At 32.2% G+C, this 25,309-nt stretch overlaps 1 protein-coding gene across 1 annotated transcript in view; it reads right to left on the minus strand.

The window, feature by feature from the left end:
• The window catches only part of LOC141489371 (uncharacterized), a 794,154-nt gene that overhangs the window by 529,890 nt on the left and 238,955 nt on the right, over positions 1-25,309 (minus strand). Inside the window, exons 13-17 of the mRNA XM_074190035.1 lie at positions 21,241-21,273; positions 21,122-21,148; positions 16,258-16,284; positions 13,086-13,133; positions 394-441 (exon numbers count right to left, since the gene is read on the minus strand). Coding sequence (XP_074046136.1) covers positions 394-441; positions 13,086-13,133; positions 16,258-16,284; positions 21,122-21,148; positions 21,241-21,273 — 183 coding nt within the window. The remainder of the gene's footprint in view (positions 1-393; positions 442-13,085; positions 13,134-16,257; positions 16,285-21,121; positions 21,149-21,240; positions 21,274-25,309) is intronic.

Consider the following 25,309-nt stretch of genomic DNA (forward strand, 5'->3'; position numbering starts at 1 on the left):
AGATAAAAATATGACTGTCACAATATAATCAGCCCAGGAGTCAGGAGAATAAACTGATTTATTATTGTTGATATTGACTGGCACATTGAACAAAAACCTGACTGCAAGTTCCTTAAAATAGTTCTCTTGTTCTCAGCAGCCTTATTTTTCTTGGGAAGAAATGAAGTGCTTGATACATTTTGCCTGTTCTCAACTTGTAGTGAAAGCTTGAATACATGAGTATAGACAAGCCCAGATGGCAGACTCAAATTCTCTGTGGCACAGGGAAGCAATCACTAATGGAGCAATGAATTTAAAAGTTATTGTCTTCTGCCTGTCTGAATCCAGTGTTTTCCTCCTCGTGCAGTTGTCTTTCTAAAGGAGATAATGTCAACGCGCTTCATTTTTTTTTACCTTGCTCTGCTGCCTTAGTTGATTTTTCTTCCTTCTTTCCTGTGGTTGCTGCAAAACAAAGATAAGGCTCAACTTAGACTTTTTGTAGGAATGAAAGCCCCTGGAGGCAGAATGTGTCTACAATTAATTCAGTGCTTACATAATTCTCTAAACAAATGTTTCTAACATTCTTAAATGCATCAAAACAATTTCCCCCAATTTATTATGTAGACTAAATATTATTATAACTATTTTTCTGTAGAAATGTAGAAGAAACGAGGTATGGATGGGTTTGCTGTCTCCCCGACTGATGATTCACTCAAGTCTCCTCTGATATTTTGCTTTTTTCTTTGACAAACAAGCCAGCTTGACAGAACTGCAATTAATAACTTTCATTCTAGGCTATCTTTAAAGCTGAAATGTCAGCTGTGTAGTTCTTCAAACACAACCTAGACACAATCTAATCAATTGCATGGGCAGCATAGTTGAGCTTGAGATTTAGATTAGGATTTTATTCCACTTGAATTTTAGATGGATTTTAGTCAGGAGGATGAATTTCATCTGAGACAGGCTATGCTCACTAAAACCTAATTTGGAGACACTTATTTGAATGTTGAACATTTAAACGTTAAAATGGTAATGAAATTATTTATTAAAATAAATTTCATACTAGAAAATAAAAGAGCAATTTTATGCCCTGAAATATGAAAAAACGTAAAATTTGCCAGTGCCTATAGTGCCCAAGTGACAAAGAATACAGTGATTTTCATAACTGTTGCTCAATTTTCCCAAAAAACTGTTTGCTTGAATTCATTAATCAATCAATAAATCTTTTTAAGTGCCTATTATAATCCAGGCAATGTGCTAAACAATAGGGATAAAAAAATAGAACTGGCCAACCTCATCTCCTTGAAAGAGAATGCAGTATCTTGGAATATAGGACTATCTGTCTTTTGCCTTTTACCTCCCACGTCTCCTACAGGGGCTGGCACTGAAAAAATGAATGGACAGTAGAGTGTTTGCTTGAAAACACAGAGCCCCACACAGAGTATATACATGCGGCAAAAGACTGATTTTTGTGAAATTATTTAACAAGGTAAATGCTGTAAGTAATATCACACTCCTAGTCTGGTTATTATTTACTCCAGTTAAGATTGAGTCAAGGAGTTTTCCTTTTAGATAGGTGAAGTCTGAAGATAGTAAGTATCCCACTACACCCCGATAAGAGCATCTGGAACACAGATTTAACTATTGGCCAACCTAGGATGATCTCAAATTATTGCATAAAATCAGATATCTAAGCTTCCTCTTGTGCAGACTTTTAATCCTGATTAGGCTTTCCTGATCTTCTTGTTGGACCTTTGGTTCCCCTTAGCAAAACTTCTTGATCTAGACAGATGAAGGCTCCATGCACTTGAATATTCCCAAGACCCATTACATACCATGCTAATTGTATACATATTCCTATATTGAACAAATGATATTTTAAAAATGAAACTAATCTATTACCTAAAGGCTCTTTTTTTCTTTTACTCATTTTAAAGGTTTTATTGAGGGTGGGGGGATTCCTTCTTTATGATTTCCACCCCAATAGAGCATTCGCTTATAACAGTAAGTACAGACAAGTAAAATAAAACAATATATTGAACATACCTAAAATAGTATATTACATTCTTTTTTATCTTTAGCCTCTCCATGCCACATGTTTATTCAATAATTTATTCTTAGATTAAATATAAAAGAATTAGCCTAGTATTGAAATATAATTGAGTAATCAAATATATAGTATAAAGATCAACAGACTAGTAATCAAATGTCTAGAATCAAGTCTTACGCTTTAAAGCTAAGTAGCTATGGGGGCAGCTAGGTGGTGTAATGGAGAGAGCACTGGCTCTGAAGTTAGGAGGACCCAAGTTCAAATGCAGCCTCAGATACTTAATGGATTGCTTAGCCCCATTGCCTTAAGTAATTTTTTTTTAAACTAAGTAGCTATGAAATGTGAAACAAATTACAACTTCTCTGAAGATCAGTTTTCTTAACTGAAAGAAAGGGATACTAATATTCTTTTAAATATTATTTTGTCATTTTCAATTGTGTGACTATTCATGATCCCATTTGGAATTTTCTTGTAGTGATTTACCATTTTCATCTCCAGCTAGTTTTACTTACAAACTGAACAAACAGGATTAACTGATTTTCCCAAAGTCTCACAGCTAACAAATTTCTGAGACTAGATTTAAATTCAAGGAAGAAGAGTCTTCTTAACTTCAGGCTAAGCAATGAGTCACCTAGTTGCCCAAATAATATTTCTACTAGTTCCCAACAGGGTGGTTGTGAAAGTCAAGTTATTGTATAGAAAATGGATTATAGCTTAAGCACTCTATAAGTATAAGTTTTTTTAAAAATAATATAATTAGTATAAGTGGGAGGCCATCATGAGGAATATAAGGCAAACAGTGACAAAGATTAAATAACAAATAATCTTAAAAGGTGTCATATGAGTAATTATTAATTGAGAAATACAGACAATAAGAGCTATCAATTACCAATGACTAAAAGAGAAAATAAAGTAATATGGGCTAAAGTGATCTGGTAAGATTTCAAGGAGAAAGACCTGGGTCTGGTAAAGTAGAGAGAAATTAGAAAATGCAAAGATTGAGAACAGATGTATTATAGATTTTTAAAAAAAATAGCATGAACAAAGCTGAAAAAAGGTGGAAAATGACACAGAATCTTCAGAAGAAAATGAGAAGGCTGGTAAATAATTTGTTAAAGATAATACTGCAAAAGTTTTCCAAGATCCAGAGCAAAGAGTTGGATTATGTACACAAAAGGAAACCATTGGTCTGAGTGCTCTTATTGAGTCAAATAAGAATTAGAAATTTTTCCATGATAAAGATTCTTTATGGTTAATCATATTAATTTCTGACTTTTTACAGAAAAATTAACTGAACTCAAGGGAATTAATGAGGTAATGGTAATGGTAATAACAACAATAATATTTATATTAAGACTTATGCTTTGAAAATCACTTTTTAATGCATTATTTCATTTGATAATTTCCTACTAATATTATTTTAAGTATACCTTTTTGAAGTAAAAAATCTACCCCAAATAAAGCACTGAATATATGATTTTTTAAAATGATGATTGATAAATTTTGCTCTATTGTTTTTCCTTTTCTTTTTTCATTAAAAAAATTTTATAAGGCCATTTCTCTGCCTAGACAATGTATAAAAAAGATAGCAAAATTCATTTCCCTATGAAGCAGCCTATTCTTATGAGTAGTTGAACTTTTGGTTCAACTCTAATTTATTGAATTAAAGTTGGGACCATGGAACTCGTGGAGCACATCATGGATTACTAATGGAACATGAACCAAAGAAAAGCAATGTACATTAGAGAGCCTCAGCACATTGCTATGTGTTCTTTATCTTAAATGTACCTAAAATTTCTGATATGCATTATATAGATGTATAGTGTGCACTGATTGACTGGAAACTATGCATATTTTTGAAAATGTTAGAGATAACAAATTATATAATACATAAGACAACTTTTAAAGTTGAAGATAAGCTTTGGTCTTCATTTAAACTCCACAGTTCCTTCTCTGGATATAGATGATATTTTCCATCACAAGTCCCTTAAAATTGTTTGATTACTGTGCTACTGAAATGAATAAGTCCATCATTGTTGGTCATCACCCCATGTTGTTGTTAGTTTGTATAATTTTCATCTGGTTCTGCTCATTTCACTCAGCATCAATTCATGCAAGTCTTTCGAAGATTTTCTGAAATTCTATCCCTCATGATTTCTTATAGAACAATAGTGTGGAGACTATATTTTTGCAGAAGGGAAACATTGTCAATTGTTTATCAGGAAGAGGAGGAGGAGAAAATGAAGGTGAAGAAAGAATAATATGGCACTTGTGTGCTTAGGGGTATATATATAATATTATATGGTACATTGTTTATTTTTTTAGGGGTTTTTTGCAAGGCAAATGGGGTTAAGTGGCTTGCCCAAGGCCACACTGTTAGGTAATTGTTAAGTGTCTGAGGCCGGATTTGAACTCAGGTACTCCTGACTCCAGGGTGGGTGCTTTATCCACTGTGCCACCTAGCCACCCCTATATAGTACATTGTAAAGAGTAACAGGGAAATATATGTTTGTCTTGGGTCAAAGATCAAGTCAGTGGTAAGATTTAGCTGGTTCACACCAGTTTGGTATAACCAATGCAAAAGTTTTTTGCAATTGTTAATTTATTTGAATTCCGTCACTAGATCAAGTCCTTTCTAAGGTTGACAGTACATTTAGAGCATTGTGCTCAGTTTGACTTGTAAGCAAAGTGATACCAAAGCAGGATTTGTGATACCAAATACCAAATACTAGATACTAAAGCATCTAGAAAAAGAAATAGTAATCACAAAGAAGCAATATTTTCTCATTGACAATGTAATCCCCACCTAATCTTAATTCTTCATTGTTTGACAGGGTTATCTGACTAGTATATATAGAATATGGTATAAATAGAGTTTATTTTAGCAAAGCTTTTGGTAAAGTTTCTCATGTGATCCTCCTGGATGCCTTCATTTTGATTAGGGAAAGTATTGTAAGTTCAAGGTTTCTTAGAAATACTAGTGGGGGGGGGGGGGGGAGCTAGGTGGCGCAGTGGATAGAGTACTGGCCCTGGAGTCAGGAGTACCTGAGTTCAAATCCGGCCTCAGACACTTAATAATTACCTAGCCATGTGGCCTTGGGCAAGCCACTTAACCCCATTGCCTTAGAAAATTAAAAAAACAAGAAAGAAATATTAGTGGTTTCTAATCACATGTGGATAAAGACTAGACCTATTTCATTATTTTGTGATTATATATTATAGATATCTTATTACGTGGATGCTTATTAAGAGCAGAAGATTATGTTTCTTCATGCAAAGGTGGTACACATGAAACTTGATGGATTTCTGTATATTCACAATGAAAATAAGCTTTGGAGACTTAGGCTTGGATTAGATATTAAATATAAAGAATATGGTCACCTAAAGTCAGCCAGAAATGTGAATTATTAAGGAAATAAATTTAGTACCATCAGATTATTCCAGGAACCCACAGTATGGGTAGGTACCCACTGCCTTCTAGTGACTTCTCTAATAGGCTAATTGGACTGATGATTAAAATAATGAGGGAAGTGGGGTTTCACATAACTAATCTGTACAATTTTTCAACTATTAAATGTAAAGCATATAGGATCACTTTTGAAATGTACTGAAACTTAAATAATCTATACCTGAAATGATATTCTAGGAATGTGGACACTATGATGATATAAAAGGGAATAAGGAATGACATTTAGATGAATAGAGTAATATGAAATTCAAAGGAAATTGAAATAATTGGTGTAAGTCATTTGAACATAACCTTTTAAGGATTTTCTTCAAAAGTTGTGTTAAGAGTACACTAGACATTGGTGGGCTAAATTTTTAGTTATCAACAGAATGTGGACTTTGGAAAGCCTCTGAATCAACTCATGAATTAAAACCCTGTTTTCAAAGAATCACTACAGTGGATAAAGCAAAACAAAGGGTTCAATAGTGAACTGGTTTGGATGGCCATCTATATATTTCAGAGTGGGAAGGAACTAACCCTTAGATTATTATCCAAAAGAAACTCTTGTATAACCTATGGACTATTTTTATGGCCAGATTTAAAGAGGGATCAAAAATTTTGAACAGGGTGGGAACTTGGAAATTATTCAAGTCAAAAGTCTCATTTTATAAATGAAAAGACTAAGACCAATGGAAATTAAATACCATCCAAATTCACATAGGTTACAAACATAATCATGAGGACTTGGATCCAGTGGCTCTGACTTTATATTCTTTCCACTGTAATACAGGGAAACCCAAGGAAATAGGTAAGGTTTTAGGACTATCTTCAAATGAATACCATTGTTAATTCAACCCTGCATTTAAGCTATGAAGTCATTTCTATTAATATAGTAGTGATAGGTTTGGTAAAACAATAGAAAAAGGACATGATGCCTTGATAAGTGTCTTCTATTAGTAGAGGATTGTTCATATTACAAGTAGGATCTGATAATTTCACTACCAAAGTAAATAGGAACCCTCAGAGATCCTTGAAGTCAGTGGGTAACTTCATGTAGACAAATATCTATTGTCAACCTGTCAATTTGATTACCTAAACTGTGAAAGATGAGTATATTCTGATAGACCCTGTTAGCCATAAACCTCTGTCTCTCTAATTCTTTTTAGATAAATTCACTGACAAATGTGTCTTCATTAAGTTCTTTCAGTTCCTCTCCTCTAACTCATTTCAAAACCTCTAAAATCACAGTGGATAGATCACTGTCCCTGGAGTCAGGAGTACCTAAGTTCAAACCCAGCCTTAGACACTTAATAATTACCTAGCTGTGTGGCCTTGGGCAAGTCATTTAACCCCACTGCCTTGCAAAAACCAAAAGAAAAAAAAAGAAAAATGAAATCAGCAAAACCTCTGCATCTAACCTCATCATTCATCTAACTTCTTTGACCATCTTAAAAACTCTATTCAAACGTACTTTCTGCCAGACTACTCTCCACATCCCTCCAAACACACTGCTAGGACCATTCCTTCAGGACGATGTATGTGTGTGTGTGTGTGTGTGTGTGTGTGTGTGTGTGTGTGTGTGTGTGTGTATATATATATATATATATATATATATATGTCTTGGATAGCATATCATCTTTTTTTATTAGAACTAATCTCCTTCATGGCAAGAATCATATTTTCTCCTCTCTTTTTATCTCCAGTGCTTAGTATAGTGCCTTATACACAGTGAATGCTTAATAAATATTTGCTAGCTAGTTAATTGACCAAAGTTAGCACACAGAGTTCTAGTTCAAATTGAACTGTGCACTCTTTAGAATGGATTCTCCATGTTCCATTTAAGTATTTTATAAAATAGACCAAGAAATAACTTAACTTTATAACTAAGTGAGGGTTGTAGGAGTCCTATGTAATCACATACAGTATAGGGATAGAAGTTCATAGTCTTCAAGGCCTGGATGGGGTAATGATTTTTAAATTTAGTGTTGAAACTGAAACATGATTCTTCTACCCTGTAAGAAAACTTATTTCTGGAGTTTTAGAACTACTGCTTCAGATACATGGATATTGATGTAGAATTTTTCATTCTAGCTCTCAGCTATTAGAATAAAAGGAATTTTGTGCTATTGAGAATTTTGTTCTTTGAATTGAGGATACCTAGATTGGGAAATAGATCTAGGATCATTCTTATTCTTTTGTGAATGGCCATATAGATGAAGAAGAGTTTATATAACCTTTAATTTGTTGTTCCCTGAAACAGGAAAAATTTTCATTGGTGAATATATAGTATACTATTACATCTAGGTATATAAATGTCTATACAAGAAAATATAGTTGGAACGTTTCCTAGGATGTCCTGGCACAGCTACCATAAAGTCTCTACATTCCTATGGGCCCCTAAATTTTATATTCTAGAGAGTGTCACAGAGATTCCTACTGCATGTTATACAATTATTTTGTGTAGTAGCCCTAACACTTAAAAATTACATTTAATAGTAATAATGAAAATAGTTACTGATACAATAACAACATTTATATAATGTTAGAAGATTCACAAGAGTGAATATTTGTCTAATATACATCACTTGATCCACACCAAAGAAGAGATCATTAATAATACCTCTTTGGAGATGACAAAATAAGGTTCAGAGTATAAATGATTTTCCTAGGGTCTCATAGCTTCTAAGTTTCTGAAGTCATTCCACACTCTATCCTTTTCAACAGCTCTCTGGCTCAAAATTAAAACCATGGAAGTATTGCAGTAGCTAATAGAGGTACCCTAATTAGAACGTTAGGCTCATGTAAAAAGATATAAGATTTATTGATCCATGTCATGATTTAACAGAAGCTAACTTTTATGTCTGTAACTCTTGCTTCTTGGGGAAAGTAATAGTATTCCTAGAACTAAGGAGATATTAACTTGAAATCTGTTTCTTTATAACTTGGTAGGACCTTAGTATTTCTGAGTGAGAAAGGTTCTTAGAACCTATCTAGTTCAACCTCACTATTTTTCATATAAAAACAAGCAGGTTAGAAGAGGAAAATCATTAACCAAAGTCTGCACATACCAAGTACCTGAAACAGAATTTAACCTAAAATTGAATAACTTAAACTCCAGATTGTTTTCCTCTACACTGCTCCATATATCGGTCCTAGTTCCACCTTCTATGGCACAATTCATTATCTTTCCATGTGAAAAAAAATCTATAAATATTTGAAATAGCAATATATCTCTTGATTTCATCTTTATATTAAACACCCCTGGTTCATTCATATGATCTTTCAAAGTTAGTTTTGAGTCCCCTTGTCATAACATATGGCAGGACTGTCCAATCTTACTTTTAAAAGATTTTATTGAAACAATCAACAATATATTTTGGTTTGTCATTTTAGTGAGAGTTCTGTGGTAGCTTGGCTTCATTTACTAAAGTATTTCATCGCATTTTGGACATCTTTGATATATGGTAAGATTTGTCATGACCTATGGGTGAATTTCCTTTCTTTATGTCCAAGTATCCCAGGGCTTGACTGCTAATCCTGACTAAGGTTCATATGTTTCCAGTTGTCTATAATGCTAATTGGTACTTTTTTAAACCTTTGATAATATCTTGATTTTGGATCTTCACTGATAATCTAGTATGTTCCTTGAATTAATATCCCAGATCTTGAACTCTACTTCAAATTTGACCTGTGGTATTCACATCTTACAAATGTTTTCCCCTTGGTTAATCTCCTATTAATTTTCAATCATTCTAAATCAATCTAAATTCAACCAATCTAAATTTCAATCAATCACCCATTAATGGATATATATATATATATATATATATATATATATATATATATATATATATAGCATTAATCTGATTCCATAGGACAGCCTAGTTCCCAGATCTAAACCTTCCCTGATCGTATTTTCCCCTGATTCTCAGTTTTACAAATAGGTGAAGTAGACTAAAAAATAACATGTTAGGCAGAAATTGATGAGCAGCAGGGGTGGCTAGGTGGCACAGTGGATAGAGCACCAGCCTTGGAGTCAGGAGTACCTGGGTTCAAATCCTACCTCAGACACTTAATAATTACCCAGCCATGTGGCCTTCCATTTGCCTTGCAAAAAACTAAAAAAAAATGAGCAGGGACTGCTAATGATTTAAGAATTCTGTCAAATATGCTACCAAATCAATTTTGAAGAGATCCCAAGTCAAATTAAAGTATTGTCTGTATGTATAAAGCTTTTTAAAATGGTGTTGAAGAAATTGGTCAGTCTGCTACCTGACTGCAGCTCATTAAGCAGTCTGGTTAGCTATGGTATAGACATTTGTAGGAAACAGTGGTGAGTTTAAGTTGTGTATATCTACATATGGCCTTTATTCAGAAATAGGCTAATAAGGGGTTTTTGTTTATTTATTTGGTTTTTAAAATTGGGTATATTTAGTTGTGATATCTCAAGGATAGGTATAAATATATCAAATTATAAGAGCAGAAAGAAATCCCTATGGTATTCTATTGGCACACAGCATTGCTTCTGTTACCCTTGAACAAAATTTGCCCAACTTAAAAAATAACATGGAAACTCTCAAAGTCAAAATTAATTTAGCTAATGATTTTACATATTACTAAATAATATGAACAAGATAATAAAACAGCAATTATTAGTTGTTATATTGTGAGTGAAAGTCCCTTTCCTAGAAATTTCTTAAACTATATGATTGATCACCATTATAAACTTTTAAAATTGATTTAAAATTAGAAGAAAAATATTTTCAAACTTTTATTTTCTGAAGTATAAGATATTTTGTTGTCTAAATAATTGATTGAATATATTGGAGGTTTTTGTTTTTGCAAGGCAATGTGATTAAGTGACTTGTCCAAGGTCACATAACTAGTAAGTATTGAGTGACTGATGCCAGATTTGAACATACTGGTCTTTCTGACTTTAGGGCCAGTGCTCTATCTACTATGCCACCCAGTTGCCCTTTATGGTGGCAATTTTAAATACTGTGATCATTTTTATAAAACATTCAACATCAGATACATCAAGTCCTATTATAAAGTTGTCTTTAAGAGAAATATCAGTAGTATATATAATGGAAGTAGGGAGTTGGATGTATCTGGGGCAGAGGTTGTAAGAGTCCTGGCAACAGGAAGTTTAGGCTTTTTATTCAGTAAGCCATGTCAAGAAGTAATCAAAGAGATACTATACAAAATGGGCATTATATAATTGTGAATTAGAATGAGGCAGATGGGGAAAAACTACTCCATAGGCAATTCTTTAGAAAAATTGAAGAAAAAATGTTCCTTTTGTTGTAAAATTAATCATCTTTCACATTTTTGAAGCAATTGACTAGTGTGCTGATATCTTCTCTTAATTTGAATCAAAGAATTTTAGAACTAGAAGGAAATTCAGAATAGGGAAAAGATAAGCAGTAGGGTAGACATCATATAGCAGTTAGCTATCAGAAGTGCTGTTCAGTTATCTTGTTTTCTTGGGGCAGTTTTTTGAGAGAGCTAAATGACAGTGATCAGCCCATTTAGCCTAGAGTACAAATCTAAGGACAAATTCTACCTCAGACACTTATTAGCTGTGTACTTTGGAAAAGTCATCTAACGTCCATTTACCTGGGTTTTTTTTTTAATCTGTAAAGTGGGTATAATAATAGCATCTACTTAAAGATCAAATGAAATGATAATTCTTAAGTTCCCAGCATAGTTCCATATATAAGTATTATATACATATTTGCTATTATTGTTATTATTTTAGTACTAGAAAACAGAAATAAGAGTTTATAAAGAAATATGTATATATGTATATATGTATATAGGTATATGTATACACAAACACACACACACACACACACACACACATATATATATAAGTTTTGGCAGTTTATTCAAAAATACAAGTTTTTAGTTTGTTCTCTGTTCTTCATAAAGAGTCAGAAGAGTTGGGTTCAAATCTCATCCATTGTAAACTGTGCCTCTGTTTCCAAATCTATGAAATGACAAAAATTGGGCTAGATAGATCAAATCTACAATCTGTGAATGGCAACCCAAACAAATGAATCTTTTTCTGACATTCAAAATGGCTGATCTTAAAAAAGGGAATTGTGAATGATTTCTACAAAAATGTAATGATGGATTAACATAAAGAGATCTGTTTGTTCTTTTAAAAGCTATGAGCAGATTGACCAATGTGACTAAAAAGGAAAATATCAATACTGGAGGGGATGTGAACTAATGCATTGTTGGTGGAGTTGTGAACTGATCCAGCCTTTTTGGAGAGTAATTTGGAATTATTCTCAAAGGGTAATAAAACCATGCATGCCCTTTTATCTAACAATGTTACTACTAGGTTTGTATCCCAAATAGATCACCAAAAAGAGTAAAAAAAATCCACATATACAAAAATATTTAGAGCAGTCTTTTTGTAGTGGCAAAGAAGTAGAAATTGAAAAAATATCCAACAATTGGGAAATGACTGAACAATTGTGTTATAAGAATGTAATGGAACACTATTGTTCAAGAAATCATGAGGGCCAGGACTTCATAATATCCAGGAAAGACTTGTATGAACTATTGCTGAGTGAAGTGAGCATAACCAGAAGAATATTGTAGACACTGGTCTTTTTCATTTCAGCAGTACAATTATCAAAGACAATTCTAAAAGACTTGTGATAGTTAAAAAAAATCCATATCCAGAGTAGGAATTTTGGAGTTTAAATACAGACCTCACTTCAATTTTTAAAAAGTTGTCTTAAGTACTATGGGTTTTTCCCCTGTTTTTGATTAGATTTTTCTTTTACAACATGATTAATATGGATCTATGTTTAAAATGGTTATATATATGTATAACAAATATTAGGTTGCTTTCTGTTGAAGGACTGGGGAGGGGAAAGGATGGAGAAAGAAAAATGTGAAATTCAAAACCTTGCAAAAAATTGGTTTTTGAAAAAACTACCATTACATATAGTTGGAAAAATAAATGAATATAATATTTTTAAAAATAATGTATACATGATATATTTTTTAAAAATCAATGAGTTCAGTATAATAGCTCATAAGAAAGCTAAAAAATTTCACCCCAAACATTGTTATGCAAAATGTCATCCTAGTTGCATCTCTTGAGGTAGGTTTACAAGAGTTGATATCATCTCCAAAATAAAGTGAAAGATTGGTTGTGCTACTTCCATCCATCAAAGTCTAATTTGTGCAACACAGAACTTCCTAAGGTAATATATTGAATTCAAATGTTCCTCTGATGTCCAGGATGCTATTGAGTTTAACACAATTTTACCACCTCAATTTAAAGAAAAAAAAATGAATTTGCAATTTTTAACCCCCTTTCTTTAACTTTAATTAATGTTTTAATGTATGGCCCAAGAATCATAAGAGCTTTGGTGTGAGAAAACTAAAAACAAAACCTTGTTAAAAACCTACACTATGAATCTTGTGAGAAATACTTTTGTTTCTTTAATCACTAAAATAAGAAACTTAATAGCCAGAGCTATCATACATCTACTACACAATGCATTGTGTTAAGAACCTTGCCTGAGATAAGTTATGGCTATATTTTTTAAAGTACATCATTATTTACCAATGGCATTTTACCTTTTTTTGTTGAGGCAGCAGCAACCTCTGCTTTGCTTCGTTCAGTTTCTGTAAATTCAGATATTCAAAGAATGAAAAATTAGTATCAGTGGTGCCAGATCGATACCTTATATTATTATAATGCAAATCAGGATTAAACTGCATAAACAAAACAGAACAGAACAGAACTGAAGACATTAGAAAGCAAAGTAAGGGCATTAAAGAAAGCAGAGAAAGCAAAGCCATAAAGTGATTTTATATTATTTATTAATGGTTTTCATTAATAGAATGATGGAAGTGCATGATGACAAGACTCAAATGATATTAAAAATAAGAGACTGATTAGAAGGGGAAAATCACACTTGAAAATTCATCTCACTAATTTACTCTTACAATATAATATGATAAAAAATAAACTAAGAATGGGTACTTTCAAAGGATATCAAGAATTGTGTCAGGAGAGTTTCTAGTTATTATTATTATTATTATTATTATTATTATTATTATTATTATTATTATTTAGAAAGAAGTCTATTGGAACTCACACCAGATAGTGCTTTGGGAAAAATTATTGGGCCATTTGCTTCTTATGAGGAAAAAAGATAAATACAGATGCATATGTATATATCTTTGCATATATATTAAAATATCAATAGTAGCTAGAAAGCTAACAGTAAAGATGTGGTACTTCTATTTCCAAAACTCACTTTTCTTCAGAACACCTTGAACTGCATATTTCCCTCTATACCTCTACATGCAAACTCTGCTCCTACTTTTACCATTCTATGTTGTAATCTAAAATGATGCCCATTGTCTAATCATACCTCTCTATTTGGATATCTCTGCTTACCAACCTGTATCTTCTCAAATTTTGAAACCATCTAACACCTTTCATTTCTGACCTGATATCTTAAACTCTGAAACTGACTTAGTTCTCAGGAATATTGTGAATGTGGCACTTTATCAGTTTAGACCAGATCCCAAACCAGGCTAACTGTTCCAAGAGTTGTCAAATAACCAAGTCCTCAAATTATAAAGTGCTATATAAATGCTACCTATTATTATTTTAAGACATCTTGATACTTGGGTCACTTTTTCACTGCATCAAAGGTGTCTAGTCTTTCATTGTGGATGATAAAACTAACCTCAGAGAGGGATGGCTCTGTAGATCAGAAATTAAGAGTTTATAAATCCTAAGACTAGGTGAAAATTGGCATCCTCACCAAGTCAAAGCTAACAAGACAGTTAAGAAAGCAAAATAAGTAGACTAGGTTCCAAGTTGCAATTGGAATCATATTAAAGAGAGTTAAGAACAGGGTATTTAAAATTATTTTGAAACAGATTAAGTGCAGATTGTAAGTACTCATCTACACTGCTTGGCAATAATCAATGGGCAAATCTATGAGAGAAGAAAGTGCAAAATTAAGTCAAGTTCCAGGACAACCAAAGAGATTGAGTAGCACAGGAAAGAGAGAGGGAATCTTTAGAATTTCAGTTGTCAGAATTAGTGATGCAAGAAATGTGCCCTTAGATTAATGAAACCATTTCTTGCTCCCATAGGTACTTGGTTATATCCTCCTCTTTTGTCTACCTGATCCACTGCAGTGAAGTAGTTCTGGCAAATGACTAGTTTCTTTTTCCTTATTTGTAGTGTCATCGTCTTGTTAATTAATGCTACATTATTAGGAATACCTTGATCTTGGTGACAAAATAGCTTCAAACCCTATAAAGACTATCTGGGCACATTCAAGTCTTTAGTGATTTGGAAATTCTACCATGAACCACCTCTTTATAAGTCTTTAACTGGGGCTGATGATGTCTTAACACTATAATCTATCTTCAGGTCTCAAGTGTATATCTGTGAATGAGGCAGGGTATGAAGGAGGAAGGTAATAATTATGATTCATTATTACTGGAACAGTGTGTTTCTTGCACAGTATGTTTCCTTGGCAGTGGAATTTGGTGATGCCTTTCAAATTTTTATTACAAATGGAAAGCCGTGACTTTTTAAAGGTCTTCTTGGGAATGGGCCAACCATTTTCAAGCTTATCTTTAATCCACAGATCTGTACTGATTCTCTGCAATTACTCATGATCTCTTGTGCATATCTTTATATGTGGAATAACATAACCATTACCATAAAAAAAGAGTTCTTCAACATTTATAGTCAAGAAAAGGTTCTTCTCAAGGCTAGGGTGAAAACATTAATATAATATAAACTGTACTATGCCAATAAATGAAGTATTTCTAAGCTTTTTCCTCCCCATATATCCACTAAACAAACAAAAAAATAAATAAGCAGGTCCCCAAAGTCAGATATAGTATATAATATCTCATGAAATGTTAGCTGTTTCTGACTGCTTTATTTTGTACATATATTAGAATCATGATTGATGTCTGGGCAGCTTTAATCCTGTAGAGAAATATAAACCCTTTTAGGCCATGAATATTTTTCAGGTTTGACTATAAATCTAAAATGTAAAAGCTTGAGTAGCTAGAAACAATATCTCCCTAAAAGCAAATTTATATCATAATAAGGAAAACAATCTCCATTTCTTGGCATCTGCCAGGTTCTTATCTAATCTAGCAATGCCAACAAATCAATTTGACTTTTTCTAAGTAAAGTCTTAGAATCATTTCCAAAATCTCCACCATTTCAAAGGCAGAAGAATGGCCTAGAAATCAATTTGAGTTCCCTCATCTAAAGACATGTAAATTCTACAAGAAACATCAATAAAATATCTCTATCTTCCTTTAGTTAAAGGTGGCAGAGGGCACTCTAATCTTGGATACAATGTATTCCCTCATAGTTTGAACATGTGATGTTTTATTTGGTTTTGCCAGGGGTACTGCTGCACAATATTAGATGGGCACTTCAAATTATAGCATTTCAAAAAGGAGAGAAAACACCTTGCACCTTGGCATGTCTCAGAAATCTTTACATAAACAAATTAGAGTTGAAAACAAAATGCTCTAAAGAAAAAAAATTAAAGAAGTATAAACTCAAAGGGAAGGCATTGGATTAAATATTTTAAGCATAATTTCAGTGCAACAAATGTTCACAACAAAGGGAGATATTCTTAGCATCACTCAGAAATTAACACAGGATTCTTAATTTTTTGCCCAAAGCAAAAGAACTGAAACAAATACTTCTACATTTATATGAAACATGCAAAAGTTTTATTTAACATACTTGATTTTACGTGTTTTTCACTTAGGGCTGTTAAGGAAAAATGACATTTAAATCAATCAACACATTTTGGTTTTTTTCTTCATTCTTTGATATTAAGGATTGTTTTAATGTCTTAAAAGCCTAGATTTAAAACTTGGAAAATAAAAACAAGACTTGAAAAGAATAATGAAAGACATACTGTTTTACTGTGTTTTTATGATCTTATCCTCTAAAATTTTGCTATAGGAAATTTTTTAAGGTTTTTCCTAGGCTGATTTATAGTCTCAGAATTTAGTCTGTCAATATAAAGTTTTCCTTCATTTCTAATTGGCTACTATTGTGTTGATTATTTTGATGTAGAGTCATTCCTTTTTTCTCAAAACTTATGGCTCATTTAAAAATATGGTTTGCTTTCTTCTCTAAAAAATAAAATTCTGCAACAGGCTAAAATTTGACCTTTTTTGGTTCTATTTCTAGCATCTTTAAACTAATGGTAGTTAAGTAAGATGAAAATCTTTATCAAGGTATAACTAACATGAAGTACGAACTGCTACTGAAAGAAGGTAACAATTTTAAGAAAGAAGAGAACAAATAGGAAGTGAAAAGTTGCCAAATCAGACATTTCACTGATACACAAATGATGTACTTTGGATTGGCTGCATAGTGTTTATAATAAGGAACAAATAGAGAGACTGTATTTAACTGGATGCTTACTGAGCTGATTATTACATTAAATAGTACATCGGGGCACTAAATAGCAAGAAGGGAAAGAAGAAAGAGAACCCTATCTACATGAAATTTCAAACCATTTGCTCAAGAGAGCAGTAAGCAAATGGAAAAAAAATAAGTGGAGAAGGCCAGTGATTCATAAGAAACAGCAACTTGGAGCAAAAATTATTCAAATGACCTTCACCATCAAAAAAATCAATATTGAAAATGTGGGAAATAAAGTAGATTAGAAATCTCAAATAAGATGGTAAATATCATCCAATTCGTATTACAGACTTAATATAATATGATTTATGACTAATGAAAGAATGGAATCTACATTTACATTTTTCTAAAAGAATACATTTAGACATAATGGTTATAGAATAGGATTGCATATCATTGCTAATATATACAGGAAGCTATGCTTTTCTTGGTGAGGCTATAGATTAGTTCTTCCATTTGATTTATTGGTGTGGGTTTCTCCCAGAATATGTCTTTCATCAAATGCAGAAGAGCAACACTACTTTTAGAGATTTGGCCAGGAAAAATATGACTTGCACATGTCTACAAAGTAAAAATATATCAGGAGAAGGATTAGAATTTAGATTCTTTTTTACTTCAACAATGGATCCCATATGGGAATGACCTTTAATATTATATTTAATTATGTTATATATCCAATGTTGATAAATGTGATAGCAAGTTATGATATATGATTGTAATGAAATACTATTGTACTCCAAGAAATAACAAGGGAAGGGACTTCAGAAAAACCTGGGAAAACTTCTAAGAATTAATAGTGAGTATAGAGATTTAAAATAGGAAATTATTGTGCATAGTAATTGCAATATTGTAAAGGTGATAAGTATGAAAAGTTTAGTTCCTCTTATCGAATCATTGATCCAAGAAAATTCAAAGAATTCAAAATGTTATCCACCTCCAGAGAGAGAGAATTGATAAATTCTGAATACAAATTGAAGTACAATTTTTTCCACTTAATCTTTTTCTTTTTTTGTAAAATGGCTAATATTAAAGCTATGCTTTCTATCATTTTACATATATTATTTAAATCATATTACTTGCTTTCTCAAAAGATAGGGAACTAAAAGGAGTCAGAAAATTTGGAATGCATTTTTAAATGAATTTGAAATAAATAGATAAAAACATTGGGTCTCTATTAACTATGAAACAGTATATAGCTATATAATTTACTAATATTAAAATAATTGTTAATATAACAAGATATTTATGAAAGCAATATAATTATGTGATATTATATATAACTAAGAATTCCAAAAAGGACATTAACTCAAGGGAGTTTTTTCCAGAGCAAACTTTGATTGACTCCCTTTCAGGGACCATCCAGTAATTAATCAGCAATTATTGACAGATTATTCACTTTTTTCCCAAATATCTTTAACCCTACAACACCTCGCACTGCCATAAAATAATCAAATGTAATTACATTTTAATGGAGGAAATTCATGGGCAAAGTAAAAACCATGACTACAAAGAACTTTAATATACTTAATGCTCAGTATATCTCTCCTTAAAAAAGACCTCACTTGCTCCTTCATAAAAGCACAAAAGCAAATTCATGGTGTATTTTGGGGGCCACAAGTCTCATTTGGGGACAACCCTTGAATCAGTGTCTTTCTCCTTCTACCTCACAAGAAGAGGAACTAATTCTTCCAAACAGCATTAAGAAAAGGAGGGTAATAGAGAAAAGCATTAGGTGGGTTCCAGTATGGGCAGTTTCAAAGGTCCTGACAAAAAGAATTCAAGAAACACCAGGGCAATGGCAGAACAAGTATATCCCTAGGGGGATAGATGGAAAGGAAAGAATCCTCTGTCTAATATACCCAACAAGTAATTTCTTCTATTTGAAAATATTCGATAAGGGGAAACATAAGCAATTGCAAAAATGCTGCATTGTGGTAATGTTTGTTTTATTTCATAAATTATAAATAAAATAAGAAAAACAATTGTATAACCATATACTTTATTTGTTGGCTACCTACACTCTGTAATTTTTAATTCTTTGCATTTTTCTAGGACATTAACCCATATCCTCACAAAGTTTTCATTACAGTTAAAAATAATAATTAATTTTTAAAAACTACTATCAAGTAGAAGCATACTATCAATTAATACAATATTATTCAGGATGTTCCAAAAGTGTAAAAATGTATGAAGACTCTTTAGATGCTTTTATAATCTATGTCAGTATCATTACAATTACATAACTGGAACATATAAGTTCTTTTCCTTTATTGCCTAATCATCTTTGCCAGCAGACCCCTAATGGTAGTCAAATAGACCTAACAGGGTCAAAGGGTATAACAGTTTAATAATTCTCTGAGCATAATTCCAGATTGCTCTCCAAAATGGTTAGAGTGCACAATTCCATCAACAATAACTTAGTGTCTCAAGTTTCCACCTCTTCTCCAAATTTGCTGTTTTGCTCTTTAATCATTTTAGCCAAGTTTATAGGAGCAAACTGTTATCTTAAGGTTGTTTTAATTTGCATTTCTTTAGTCAATAATGATTTAGAGCATTTTCTTGTATTCTCTGAACTTAGAGCATTTTAGAACATATGATATATATTTATATACATATACAGCTGCAAATGGTTTTGATTTCTTCATCTGAAGACTGTGCATAACTTTTGACAAATATATATATATATATATATATATATATATATATATATATATATATATATATATATATATATATATGATATAAGCTCTCTTTGTGATAGCAAAGAACTGGAAATTGGAGGGATACCCATGAATTGAGGAATAGCTGAACTAGTCATATGATATGATTATGGTGGAATACTTTTGTGCTATCAAAAATTATGACCTTAGAAAAACATGGATAGAATTCCATGGAACAAGGAAATGAGCAGAACCAAAAGAACATTGTATGCAGTAATAACAACATTATTTTAAGAACAACTTTGGGCAATCAGTCATTTTGACTATTCTAAAAACCCAAATTAAATACAGAGGACATTTGAAGGAAGACACTACCTGAAATCCAGAGAAAAAAATTATAAAGAGGAGTTTGTATGGAATTATTTTACATACACGCATGTACATATATGTGAAATATATGTACATATGTCAAAATATATGTACATAAATACATATATTTGTACATAATGATAGTCATCTCAAGGGAGATAAAAAAGAAATTTACATAACTTTTTTTTTGTTTTTGCAAGGCAAATGGGGTTAAGTGGCTTGCCCAAGGCCACAAAGCTAGGTAATTATTAAGTGTCTGAGGTTGGATTTGAACCCAGGTACTCCTGACTCCAAGGCCGGTGCTTTATCCACTACGCCACCTAGCTGCCCCCATGATAACTTTTTATACATTTAAAAAGAATGATGAGTTGTACATAATAGATTTGTAGCTTCCTATACAATCATCTTTTTTACTATTCTATGTCATGGTAATGCTTGTTTTAGTCCATAAATTACAAATAAAAGAAAAATGCACAAAATAAAATAAAAAATTATTTTGTTTATTTATTAACTATGCACTCTGTAATTTCTAATCCTTAGAAATTTTCCTAGGGACAATAACTTCCCATTTCCTCAATAGAATCATGACTTGCTGTTCTATAACACCTTAAAGTTTTTAAAGCCCTTTAAATACGCTATTTTATTTCAACCCATAGCAATCCTAAAAGGTGATACTATGTGTATTATAATACAAACTTTGCAAAGGAAGAAAATTCAAAATTGTTGTAATGTGCTAAATGTTAGAGGTAGAATCTGAACCTAACTCTTCCTAATTTCCAGTCTATTTTGCAACATTTGAAGCTAGTTTCATAAAATGTTTTAAATACTAAAAGTTTTTTAAAAGTCATGTATCCTTTAAATTCTGACCACAAGTCTAATATAAAGCATTTCTATAAAGCGATGAGATTGCTATTCAGAAAGCTTCTGAAAATCATTTTCATGATTTTATGGTTACACATTGTATATTATAGCTCAGGTCACTAATCTCTGACTTTCTCCTCTGTGATTTCTTTATTTGATTTAAGAGATAAAAGTTTGGGAAGATGCAGATTTATTTTTCTTCTGGCTTTTTATATGATTTTCTTTTCTAAACGACCTATGTTCAACAAATGACAAGAAGAAAATAGTAACACAAATCTTACCAGAAGCTTCTTTCTTTGTGGATTTTGCTGTAACAAAGAATGATGACCTCATGTTTAATTAAGAACTTCAAGTAAATAACTAGTGAAATCTGAGAAATTAGAACATTTCAAATATTTACCTGGTTCCACATCTTTGTCTTTCTTGTCTTGCTCTGAAAAAAAAAAAATTTATATGGATTACAGTGCTGGGTTTTTTCCCAAATTAATTTTACTCCACATATCTGATTTTTATAGAAAGACATACATATGCTTAAAATGGGTTAATACAAGAAATAGCAACTATAGGAAAAGACTGAGACAATGTAGATAATTCTTCTCTGACTTCTTTCCTCTCATCTATTCCCTGAAAATTTCTCCATAAAATAAAACTACCCAATTATTTCAAATAGTAAACACCTGGAATTTGAAATAATCAATCATAAAAATACAAATTAAAGGCATCATTATGGTTTAGAGGTAACTATGAATTCTCAAAGGCTATGTAAATGAAAACAATATCTGAACTGTTCTCTATCTGCCGGGAAGGTTTCAAATATGACCCTTGTGAAAAAAAATCTATCTGAAGTCTGAGGACTAGTTTAATAAACTATTAAGACTGCTTGATAAAATACTTAAAATGTTGACTCTGATAGATTCTGAATATTTTGAAAGTGTAACAGTCTAGATGTATTGACCAAATTGAATAACATGAAATATGATGAGAATTAATGTAAAGTTCTATAACAGATACATTGGGTGAGAAAAGTAAAGGTTGACAAGTTTCTATTCCAACTTAAGTCAGTAGTAAGACATGGTCACTAAAAAGAGAAAATGCTCTTCTTGTTTGGCATCTTAAGAGAACAATAGTATCTTAGAAGAATTCTTGAAATATAGTGTCTTAAATTCTGGGCATCACATCGTAAGAAAGCCATAGCTTCAAATATGATTAGAATGTTGATAAGAATTTCATAACTTTATAGTTATATTTTATATTGTGTGACTCAGGGGCATCTAGGTGGCGCAGTGGATAGAACACCGGCCCTGGAGTCAGGAGTACTTGAGTTCAAATCCGGCCTCAGACACTTAATAATTACCTAGCTGTGTGGTCTTGGACAAGCCACTTAACCCCATTTGCCTTGCAAAAATCTTAAAAAAATAAAAAAATATATATTGTATGTTGTGTGACTCAGGTCATTAATGAGTGACTCAACGGAAACTGTGTTGCATGAGGACTCATTTAAGTTTATCTAGGGAAAAGATGACAGGGGAATTGGATAACTGTCTACAAGTATTTGAAATGCTGTCATATCAAAGAAGACTTGGGCTTCTTTTACTTAGAACCAGAGATAAAAAAATAGGAACAATTGAAAAGAGTTTCAGAAAGACAGATTTAGCCTTGGTGTATGGAAGTATTTTCTAATAGTTAGCCAAAGTTGTATAAACTACCTTGAAAAGGTTCTCCTTTAAGGAGCAGGAGGCTAGAAATCCTCTTATTGAGGTCTTTGGGGAACAAGAGGGAAAGTTTAGATCTGGGTTAGAAAAGTATAGGTTAGACAGGATGGGCTCAGAAAATTAGCACCTAGATAATGAGATTCTTCCACCAGAAGTCCATCAATAGGTAATGAATTCTTTGAGCATTTCAACCCATGAAACAAAAAAGAATAAAAAATTTCCCCCAGGAGCAGCTAGGTGGCATAATGAATAGTGCAACAGCCCTGGAGTCAGAAGGACCCGAGTTCAAATGGGACCTCAGACACTTAATAATTACCTAACTGTGTGAGCTTGGGCAAGTCACTTAACCCCATTGCCTTGCAAAAGCAAAAAAAAAAAAAATTACCCTGTCCTTTACCAATAGAAAAGGGGTACTATAATTGTGGTGCTGGGGAGTACCGTAATAGCAAAGAGATCAAAGATTCAATACTTAAAGAAATTAATTCAAGCTATTTACTAAAAAGTCAAATTCTGAAACTGAAGCTTAAATACTTTGGTCACCTAGTGAGGAGATGGGACTCACTGGACAAAACCAGTGATGGGAAAGATAGGAAAATGAGGTGACAAAGGATAAGATGGATAGATAGAAGAGTAGAAGGGCCTGGTGTGGTTCATGGAGTTATGATGGATTGAACATGAGTAAATGACTAAACAACAACGGCAACAGTGGTTGTTGAGACAGAATTTTAAGATCATATGCATATTAGTCTAGTTCTTGATGTTCAAAACATAAGATTTTCTTTTTTTACAATAACAAATCGTCTGAAGCAGGTACAGAAACACATTAATATTGGCATTCGCACTACAAAAACAAAGAAGTTGTTGCTGAACAGGAAAGTTTTCACAGATTCATCTTAAAGATTTAAATAATTTATTTCCTTTCATGTGTGCTCAAGACAACAGGAAAAATCATTTCATGGAATTAAATTGATCATCTTGCTTTAAAGTAATTGTAATAAGTTTATTAAAAATAAACCAACCTTATCAAAAAGAAAATAATAGTATCTTCACCAATGTTGGCTACAGTCACAATACTAGAATTTGAACTTGGAGGTCAATCAACTCCAAGTAGTTCAACTCTCTCATTTCAGAGATGCGGATTGAGTTTATATTCTAAAGAGGAAACTACATGGAAACAATTAGGTAGATATGAGATACATAGAGAAAATAAAAGGTATTCTGAGAGGGAAGTTCATGTAACTTCAAGTTTAGCCTTCTAGATAGCTGGGGAACCCAGTGGATAGACTGTTGGCCCTGGAATTAGAAGATTTGAATTCAAATTCAGTTTCAGTCATTTGCTAGCAAATCATTTAACCTGTCTTCCTCATTTTTCTCCTACATAAAATGGAAATATTAATAGTATCTGACTCTCAGATTTGTTGTAAGGATTAAATGAGATAATCATAAAACATTCTGCACAGTATCTGGCATAACTGCTTCTTTTTTTCCTTCCTTCATTCCACTATCCCAGACTTCCTTCCAATGAAGAAAAAGAGCAATTTTATGAACTTGATAGAAACAGTCAAAAATCACTCAGCTTGTACCTTCATACTTGGAAACTACAATGCAACTGGGAGAATGGAACAATAATGGAACTGGGGAGAATGGTGGAAAATGTGTTTCAGAATAAAGATATTAAAGTTTTCAAATGCTTGTTTGTTATCTAATCAGAAAATTCATGATGGCACATCATGAATATGTACTTCAAGCAAAAAGAAGACTCTAGGCAGAGCAAATGCTAAACATCAGAAAAGCTAAAATTAAACATTAACAGAAGTTAAAAACTTCTTAATGGTGTAGGAATTATTTCAGAATCTATTGATAATATAAAATCTGGGCATGGAGGGAATGAATGAAATGAATGAATGATGCATTTGTTAAGCATTTACTATTTGCAAATCTTTAGAATGTAGAACACTGTATTGGTGCACCAAATAGAAAAGCAAAATAGTCCTAGCTCTCAAGGGAGGTCTTGAATATTCTCATATTCTAAAGGGGGTAGATAGCATATGTAGAAGTTACAGTTTCTTGTCAGATGGAATAGTCTTATGGTCTTTAGGGAACGGCAATTAGATGGTATGGTGAATAAAGGGTTGGACCTGAAATCAGAAAAATTTGTCTTCCTGAATACAAATATGGCCTCAGACACTAAATGGCTGGGAAACACTTGCCCCAGTTTCTCCTCTGTAAAATAAGCTGGAAAAGGAAATGAGAAATCGTTCCAGATTTGTCTTTGCAGAGAAAAACCACAAAATGGGTCATTGCTTAACAACAACAACAAGGCAAAAATCAAATGACCTGGAAAAAAATCATGAATATTCTTATTACAAAACAAAAGACAACCTGCCAAGCATTTGTTGAGATTATTTTGTTTTTATATAAAAACTTGATGAAAAATGATCTAGCCATATATCAAAAATATCCTTCTTTAAAACAAAATAACAGAAAAATAGAAAACTATACTTTCGTAGAGAATTTAACATCCCAATATATTTATTATTTATTCAATAATGATATCCTAGAACAAAACATATGAATGGAAAAATCAAATTTTCCTGCCAACAAATTCCTTGGAAATACATTTTGTGGCCAAGGAAAAGAAATAATAAAAATGCTATGCAGTTGCTTCAAAAAAATAAACTGCTTAGAGATAGTAGATAAATGGAAGATCTGCTAGATTTAATTCACCTCAAGTGAAAAGCAGTATGTAACTTCCCA

This window comes from Macrotis lagotis, chromosome 5, assembly GCF_037893015.1.
Source record: "Macrotis lagotis isolate mMagLag1 chromosome 5, bilby.v1.9.chrom.fasta, whole genome shotgun sequence".
Taxonomy (NCBI): domain Eukaryota; kingdom Metazoa; phylum Chordata; class Mammalia; order Peramelemorphia; family Peramelidae; genus Macrotis; species Macrotis lagotis.